The sequence below is a fragment of the Notamacropus eugenii genome, chromosome 1 (assembly GCF_028372415.1).
Source record: "Notamacropus eugenii isolate mMacEug1 chromosome 1, mMacEug1.pri_v2, whole genome shotgun sequence".
Lineage (NCBI taxonomy): Eukaryota > Metazoa > Chordata > Mammalia > Diprotodontia > Macropodidae > Notamacropus > Notamacropus eugenii.
In genome coordinates, this window is record NC_092872.1 from 301105627 (window position 1) to 301115123 (window position 9497).

Sequence of the window (9497 nt, forward strand, 5' to 3'; positions counted from 1 at the left end):
TTCTTTTTTTATTATTATTTACAAAAAAGACTTAAGTATGTTTATTTCTAAAACTATAGTGCCTGTGTAGCTTCTATTTAACATCTTTTTTGAAAGGAATAATTAACAAATGTTATTTCAACTAGATTATTTTTTTTAAGAAATTAAAACTGTTCCTTTAACATTGTTATTTCCAGATTCTCTCCCTCCTTCCTATTCCTCCCCCACTCAAGGCAAACAATATATCAATTATACATTTGAAATGATGCAAAACATATTTTGGGCAGGTAGGTGGTACAGTAGATAGAGCACTTGGAGTCAGGAAAACTGTCTTCCTTAGTTCAAATCCAATCTCAGATACTTAAAAGCGGTGTGACTCTGGGCAAGTTTCTTAACTCTATTTCAGTTTCCTTGTCTGTAAAATGAATTCGAGAAGGAAAAGGCAAACCTCTCCAGGATCTCTGCCAAGAAAACCATAAATGGGGTTGCAGTTGGATATGCCTGAAACGACTGAACAACAACAACTATTTCCATATTAGCCATATTGTAAAAAATAAAATTTAAAAAAGTAAGAAAATTATACTTCAGTTTGCACTCCAAGTTCATCGCTTCTCTCTGGGGTGGATAGCATGTTTAGAATTGTCTTGGATCAGTGTATTGATCAGAGTAGCCAGGTGTTTTACAGTTGATCGTTACAACATTGTTACTGTGCCATTGTTCTCACTTCACTTTGCATCACTTCATACCTTTCAGTGTTTTTCTGAAATTATCTTTCTCATCATTTTTTATTCCATCACAATCATATACCACAACTTCTTCAGCCATTCCCCCAAATTTAACATCCCCCCAATTTCCAATTCTTTGCCACCCCAAAGAGAGAGCTGCTATAAATATTTTTGTACATATAGGTCCTTTTCCTTTTTCTTTGATCTTTTTGGGGTACAGCTGAATCAAAGGGTATGTGCAACTTTATAGCCTTTGGGTATAGTTGCAAATTGTTCTCCAGAATGACTGGACCAGTTCACCACTTGACCAACAGTTCATTAATATACCTATTTTCCTTTATCCCCCTCTAGTATTTGTTACTTTCCATAGATATAAGATGGTACCTCAAGAGTTGTTTTAATTTTCCTTTCTCTAATCAATAGTTATTTAGAGCATTTTTTTATATGACAATAGAAAGCTTTGCTTTCTTCTTCTGAAAACTGCCTGTTCATATCCTTTGACCATTTGGCAATTGAGGAATGGCTCTTATTCTTATAAATTTGACTCAGTTCCCTGTATTTGAGAAATGAGACCTTTATCAGAGAAACTTGCCGTAAAAATTTTTGATATTACTTCATTGTACTTTTAGCAAAAGGTAGTTTCTTTGCTTATCTTCTTTGTCTACTTTTGTTTTTGCTTTGTTTGTAATCAAAGTTGCTATCCTTGCCTTTTTTACTTCAACTGAAGCAAAATAGATTGTTTCAACCTTTTATTTTAACTTTCTTTTTTTTGTTTGAAGTGTCTTGTGTATACAACATAAGTTGGATTCTGTTTTCTAATACATTCTATCAGCTTCTGCTTTATGGATTAGCTCATCCCATTCACAGTTATGATTACTGTGTTTTTCCTTCCATCCTATTTTCTAGTGTTTATCCTTCTCTCTCTTTTTATTCTTTTCCCCCCTTCCTCAAAAGTGTTTTGCTTCTGACAATTGCCACCCTTAATCTGCGTGCTATTTTGTCATCCTAACCCACCCAGTATCTCTTATCCCCTTCCCCTCCAGTTTTTCTACTAGGTAAGAGAGATTTCTATACCCAATTGAGTATGTTTATATAGTCTTCCCTCTTTGAACCAGTTCTGATGAAAATGAGATCCAAGCATTGCCTCCTCCTCCATTTGCCCCTCCACTATAAATGCTTTTCCTAGGACTCCTCTTTTATGTGAAAAAATTTGCCCCATTCTGCTTCTTTCTAGTGCATCCCTCTTTCTTATCCCATATTTTTTTTTTTGAAGAACATCTCACACTTGTGCCTCTATGTAGATTCCTTCTAAGTGTCCTAATAATTATAAAATTCATAGGAGTTAAGTATATCATTTTTCCATATAGGAATATAAAGTTTAACTTTATTGAGTCCCTTGTGATTACTATTGTAATGTTTACCTTTTTATGCTTCTCTGAAGTCTTCTATTTGAATGTCAGATTTTCTTTTCATCTCTGATTTTTTCAGCAGGAATGCTTGGAAGTCTTCTATTTCATTAATTATTCTCTTTCCTTCCCCTCCTTAGAATTATACTTAATTTTGCTGGATAGGTTATTCCTTTTTGTAATCCTAGTTCCTTTGCCTACCAAAATAATCATATTCCAAGCCCTCTGCTCCCTTAATGTGAAAGCTGCTAAATCTTGTTTGATCTGATTGTGGCTCCCTGATATTTTACTTCTGACTGCTTGCAATATTTTCTCCTTGACCTGGGAGCTCTGGAATTTGACTCTAACATTCCTGGGAGTTTTCATTTTAAGATTTCTTTCAGGAGGTGATCAAAGGATGCTTTCAATGTCTATTTTACACTCTGGATCTAAGATAACAGGGCAGATTTCCTTTATAATTTCGTGAAATATGTTGTCACAGATTTTTTTTTGATCATGGCTTTCAGGTAGTACAATAATTCTTAAATTTCTCTCCTTAGCCTATCTTCCAGGTCAGTTGTTTTTCCAATGTAATCTTTCACATTTTCTATTTATAAAAAAAATTTAACTTATTTCTTGAAATCTCATGGAGTCATTAGCTCAAATTCTAATTTTTAAGGAATTGTTTTCTTCAGTGAATCTTTGTGTCTCTTTTGCCATTAAGCCAGTTTTGTTTTTTAAGGTGTTATTTTCTTCAGTATTTTTTGTGTGCCTCTTTTTGCTGTTATTAAGTTGTTTCAGGTATGCCCAACTCTTTGTGACTCCATTTGTGGTTTTCTTGACAAAGATACTGAAATCGTTTGCAGTTTTCTTCTCCAGCTCATTTTACACATGAGAAACTGAAGCAAATAGGATTAAATAGTTTGTTCAGGGTCACACAAGTAGTAAGTGTCTGAGGCCAGATTTGAACTCGGGAAGATGAGTATTCCTGACTTTAGGTCTATCCACTATGCCTCTTTAACCAAGCTGTTAATTCTCTTTTCATATTTGTCTTTACTCTCATTTTTACCACTCTTAATTTCTTCAACTATTCCAGGAATTCTTGCTGGCCTTGGATCCAGTTTTTTTTTTTTTCCTAGGAGGCTTTGCTTATAGCTGTGTTCACATTATTGGCTTCTAAGTTTATTTCTTGGTCTTCCCTACTGCTGTAGTAGCTTTTTATGGTCAAGTTATTTTTTAGTTGTTTGCTCATTTTCCCAGTTTTTTTCTTTTGAACATTATGTTGGAGTTGGGCTCTGCTCACTTGGGTATGGGGAGGCACTGTGCCAAGTTTAGTTTTTTTGTGCTGCTGTTTTCAGAACTAGTTGTGGGAGTCTTCGAAGTTTTGGTGCTTCCAAGTTGGTATTATCCTGGGAGAGGTGTGGTCACTAATCTTTACCTAAGAAGGGCCCCTGTTCCACTGTAGCTGCAAAGATTAGTGTTCCTTTTGGCCCTGAAACTGTAATCAGGGTTCCTGCTCCCTTGTGACTGAAAACAAATGCCCTTCTTTGTCCTGAAACTATAACAGAATTACTTTTGGGCAGTAGAGTTGACAGTCAGTGCCTACTGTATCCAGTGCTAGCAAAGATTCTGCTGTAGTTTTTTTCTGACACTTCTTCGACTCCCTTATCATCTCTTGGCTGAGCTTTTAAAGCTGTTGCAGCTACCTCCAAGGCCCACGGCTGGTGGTTTGGCCACATTCCAGGCCTGCATCCATCCTAGTGTTAAAGATCTCTTCTGTGGACTTCCTAAGTTGCTTTATGCTGGAAAAATGTCTCCCTGTGACCTTTCTTGACTCCATTATTCCAAAATTTGATTTGAGGCCTTATTTTAAAGTTGTTTGGAGTGAAATGTTGGGAGAGTTCAGCTGGTTATCGGCCTTTACTCTGCCATCCTGACTTTACTTAAACTAGATTATCTTAACAACACAGCACAGGTACTGTGGTATTGGAATTACTATAAAAAAGTTTTTGGACTCTAAAATTGAGAATGGAAAATTGATAAATTTAGCTTTGGGTATATTCTAACTTGTAACAGTTTTTATGTTATGATATTAATAGCATTCAAATACAATACAGTCTTGAAAACATTGATGCTGGAATCAAGAAATGTAGCCCTCTGCTATATTGTGTCACTTTGGACAAATAAGTGAAAGTGTATTTAGCCTTTAGTTACTAATCTACAAAACTAATAAAATAATGCTTTTAATAAGCCAAGAGATTTTTTAGAACTACATGTTGTTCATGTAATTTTATTATCCTGTCAACCCTCTTGATTATACATTTTCTCATAGATGAAAGAAATGACTTGTCGGGATGTTGTTAAAGAAGTTGCAAAAATGTAAGTGTTTTTTGTCATTAACTTAACTGGGTTTCAGAATTATTTTTGTAGTTGTAATCATCGCTTTTTGCTGCCTGGGTTTGTTTAAAGGAGATTAGTTTTTGATGTAACTTTTGGAAAATTAATGCTGACTTATATTTTGCCTATTTGCCTATTAACTTATGCAGGTTATTCATCATTGAGTTAGCAGTCTTAGTCCTGTCTTATTTCCCCCTCTTCTCTTCCCTCCCCCTCCCCGAAACATATTCAGGCTTAAGGGGAAAAAAATTTCTTTGTCACACTTTAGGCATTATTGGTAAACATGAGAGTTTGGGCCATGAAAACAGTAGTAGAAGCCTTCATGAGGTAGAAAACTTGATTATTTCAAATGTCTCAAACCAATGAAAAATTTCCAGAATGGTAAGTTTATTAGGAGGCTACAAGAAAAGGGCAATTTGAGGAGGGAAAGAGCCTTAAAACTGGGGAATATAAAGAAAGATAAATAATCTAAAAGCTAATGACTTTTTTTTTAAATGCAAGGAGATATAAATTTCATTTGTGAAGTAGTTCGGTTAGAACGAAGTAGGAGGAGCAAATAATGTGAAATAAGATTGAAAAGGGTAGATTGGAGCCAGATGATAGAAGAAGGCCTTAATTCCTGTGCAGGAGAAGTTGTATTTTACCCTTAGAGGCAAGAGGAACAGTTAAAATGACCTACACTTTAGATTGTTTGATAAATTTATTAGATGGAGGATTGGAATCAATCAGGAAGACCAAGAAGAAATGATTTTCAGTACTATACTTTTTGAGCTGTGAAAGGCACCTCAAAGGTCACCTAATGCAACCCCTTCGTTTTTATAAAGAAGGGACACAGAGGCTTAAAGAATTGGTGACTTACTTGAACGTAGGTGTTTCAGAATTCTTTTCATGTTCTCTTTTGTCAAGTTGGCAATTATAATATGCATTCATTCCCTTGAAGTTTCCTTCAATAAACATCTCACTCTCCTTAGATTTTAGTCCTACAAATTCTGTGACCACAAATTTGTGGTTTTATCATTGTGATTCACTTAAGGGGGTCTTCAAATATCCTTTTTTAACTTAACAAAAAGATTGATACTGAACATGTCAATTTAGCTTAAACTTTGAAAACTGTACACACACTTTTTTCTTCTTTTGATTGAGATTGTGATCGGGAAACTTTCTAATGAAGAAACTTAGTTTTGCTAATGCAGACTGGTCTGCAGTTAATGGATTAACTTATTTATGTGATAATTTTATTACTTTTTTTATTCTAGAATCTATATAGTACATGATGAAGTTAAGGACAAAGCTTTTGAACTGGAGCTCAGTTGGGTTGGAGAAGGTAAAGATCCTTTTATAAACATTCCTTTGTACATTTTTGTTTTGTGAGCTTAGACTGTATACTCTTTGGGGATAACTCAATGTTCTATTACTGTTTTAGCTTTCTAGACTGTCACATATTGAGGTCACAGTGAGATTTGAAAACTTATCTATTTTCAGGATTTTGCAATCATCAACATAATTCATTGAAAATACACATTTCGGAAAGGATTATATCTGAAAAGGACCTTCCTGTTTCCAAGTCTAGTACTATTGATACAATGCTGTTTCTCCAGTCTTTTACTTCTGACAACAGAATAATTTTGAATTCTTCTAAAGGAGATTTTCTCAGCAAGGCTCCAACATGGAGTTAGCAGTATAACTTTCCAGTCCCCTGCATTAAACCTTGACAATATAGTTCAGTTTTTAAATGTGTGTTCCGAGCAGTTTAAACACACAAGTATGAGACATTTAAACAATAATTAAACTAATGATAACATGCTACTACCCATACTTTTAAGTTAAAATCCTTAAATTTAAAAATATGGCTTAACTTACAGTAACCAAAGGAAGGCATGAAATTGTTCCGAAAGATATAAGAGAAGAAGCAGAGAAATATGCCAAGGTAAGCACTTTGTAGAAATGCAGCCAGGTAGAGTTTCCTAACTGTGGGTGGAACTGGTTAAAAAAAATGAGCATTTGTTTGAAAATGAACATAGATATTATGGGAAATAACTAAGAAATAGGTTACTTGAAATGGTCTTCAAAGGCATATTGGGGGTGGTGTGGGAAGGTCCATTAAACCCTTATATTCATACTGGATTTTTATATTGTATAGTAGTAGGTTAAGGTTTTTTGTTTGTGGGTGTGTTGCACATAACCACAGACTACTTAAGGAGCATTTTAGTATTAAAATACTGACTGACTATTCTTCTTTTAAAACAGGAATCTTTGAAAGAAGATGATGAATCAGATGATGATAATATGTAACAATGAGTGCTATACTTTTTTTTTTTAAAGAAATGTTTCATGTGTAAACTATGTAAAAGTAGTGTATTGTGGATTACTGCAACGAATTACCAGTTTATTAAAAATTTATCTCGTATCCACAAGTTAATTTGTTCTCTACGACAAAGTTTCTACTTTGGAGGGGTTTTAGGGACTTTGCCCATTTTTTCTCACACTATTAATGTGAGACAGTCTACTTGAATCTCTGGCAGATTAACTCACAAGGGTCCAATTAAAGATGAAATAATTCTATTTCTTTTAACAGCTCATTCTTTCCTGTAACTAAAACAACTTCAAATAAGAGATTATGACATGATAATGTCATATTTAATCCTATCATATTTAACCCTTTTCTGCCTCTTTCATGTCAAAGGAGTGAACATGAAGTCAAATTTTGTAGAAACGTTTCTTGAGTCTACCCTGCCCTTTTCCTGGTCCTATGGATAGTTACTAGATACAATAGGAAGTATTACTGACATACTTGTTTTATAATACGTAGCAAGTGAAACTCTGAACTCTGTTAAATTGACACGTTCCAATTTTGGAAATTTCAACTTCGTGTAAGCTACTACTTTTTTTAGCTAGAGTGGACTTTGCTATTGCTGGACTTTGAATATTTATGTAGTTTACAGCAGACTTCATAAATACTTAACTAAATTCCAATAACCTGGTAGTTTAGCTTCTCTCAAAAAAAGTTTTAAGACCTGGCACCTAGAATTGGCCTTGTTTGCACAAAAGCAAAAGTATACCTGAGGATACTTAAGACCATTTTTAAGACTGACTTAAAGTGGTATCATTTCTCCACTTCCTATTAAAGCGTGAGTATAAAAAACATCCTTTGCTATTGTTTATTTATGCTGTTTGTAATGTACTTTTAAAACCTTTTTCTTAAATGATCCCTTACATTTTCTGAATTTGGGTTGGATAACAAGACTATTTGTATTAAGTGTCATGAGAAAATTTTAAGGCTTCATTTCTCAGATACTTTTCTGAATAGGAAAAGTTTTAAAAAAACTAAACTTTGTCCATTGGTCAACCATCTTGGAAGGTAATTTTTTTAAAAGATTTTTAACTGCTGCATAATATTTTTGAACAACATTTAGTTACTCAGAAGCATAACTGTTAAGGAAAATTTGTAGTTAAGTTTTAACTCTATAACATGGGACAATTGTAATTTATCTTAATCTTAAATGGCCACATTGCCATAACAAGATATTAAGATTTAAATAAACCTTTAAAAAGGTTGCGATCTCAAAAAAAAAAGAAAAAACTTGGAAGTTTTTAGAGAATTGGGTTTAGAGGTTTGAAAATGAAAGTATCAGAATTAGAATATTAACAACTAACCTTTATATTAGCACTTTAATAAGGGTTTGTGACACACACACTTTTATGTTATTTTAAGGCTGTCCACAACTAAAATTTTACTCCAAGAAGTCTAAGAATTTGGCAAATCACTTCTTGGCACTGTTTCCTTTGAAAAATATGGTTAATGTTAATGCCATAAAAGGGAGCATGCCTTTAGAGTTCAAACAAGAAGGGGACCTTTTGAGATCATCTAGTCCCTCCTGATTGTATATGAGAAAATTGAGACCCAAAGGGTTTAAATGATTATGTAGATGGGAAATAACAGAAGTTCTAACTCCTAAATCAGCCTTCCCAGAAAATCTGCTCTAACTTAATGAAATCTGTAAATATCATTCATCAGGCAACTTTTAATCAATCCCAAGGAAGAGAAAAAATTTCATGGAGTACTGAAATGAAAATTAGATAAGAACCTGGTGGTTTTTGCTTTGGCTGCCTGAAAAATGCAGAATCCTGCATTGAGGCCCTTCCTTGGGGCTCTTTGCCTATCCTTGGAGAATGGCTTCAGAAGTCAAGGAGGTCGTCTTTTTTTCCATTCCCTTTCTTGGCTCTGAAATGACTTGGAGCCAGATGATTTGGTCCTTAATCCGTTTTCTTTCAGGAAGGGAGACATGGAAGGACAATATTCTGTTCTCTAGTCTAAGACTTCAGGATAGTTGTGTCTGAACTATGATTTTCTTGTAACTCTTAGTCTTAAGAAGAAATAGGAAAATAATTTCCCTAGATATTTTGTTTGAAACAAAGGAATAAAAAGTATTCTTAAACAGGTGGGTATTAGTTTAGTATTACATTCAGGCATTTAAATCACTTTTTACTGTGAGGGGCTGAAACATTTTCAATCTTATCACTAATGCCAATGGAAAGCTACAATAAAAGTTCAAATATAATTTTAAAATAAAAAACTCAAAATCTGAAATAGGTGTAATAGCAGTCTTGAGAAAGATTTTTTTGTATTTTTTACAATAATCCATCTAAATTTCTACCTAATATTAAGGAAACTGAACTAATAAAAGAAAAATATAGTAATAGACAATATACTAAAATATTGAAAGCTGGATTTAGTAGGTGGTACCCCAATTTGAATTTATGAATTTGGGTGGCTGGTGGAGTATATAAGGAGAACTCTGGAGACCAACTAGTTAGCCACCATACAATAGGAAGTCTTGTTAAAAGTTTTTTACAAGCTAAAGTAGGGAGTGGTTATATGTGTTAAATGCCACAAACTGATATGGCAGATCTTTTTGAGCCCTTCTTTTTGGTGTTTCTGAAGGTTTCATCCCTGGACTGCTACTTTCCCTTTATAAATTCTTTCCCTTGGGAGTCTTTTATGCCTCTTGAT

General features: G+C 34.0%; 1 protein-coding gene across 1 annotated transcript in view; it reads left to right on the forward strand.

The window, feature by feature from the left end:
- Positions 1-6905, forward strand: part of PSMA3 (proteasome 20S subunit alpha 3) — a 39401-nt gene extending 32496 nt beyond the window's left edge. Inside the window, exons 8-11 of the mRNA XM_072629321.1 lie at positions 4422-4468; positions 5743-5810; positions 6349-6413; positions 6734-6905. Coding sequence (XP_072485422.1) covers positions 4422-4468; positions 5743-5810; positions 6349-6413; positions 6734-6778 — 225 coding nt within the window. The 3' untranslated portion in view covers positions 6779-6905. The remainder of the gene's footprint in view (positions 1-4421; positions 4469-5742; positions 5811-6348; positions 6414-6733) is intronic.
- The last annotated feature ends 2592 nt before the right edge of the window (positions 6906-9497 follow it).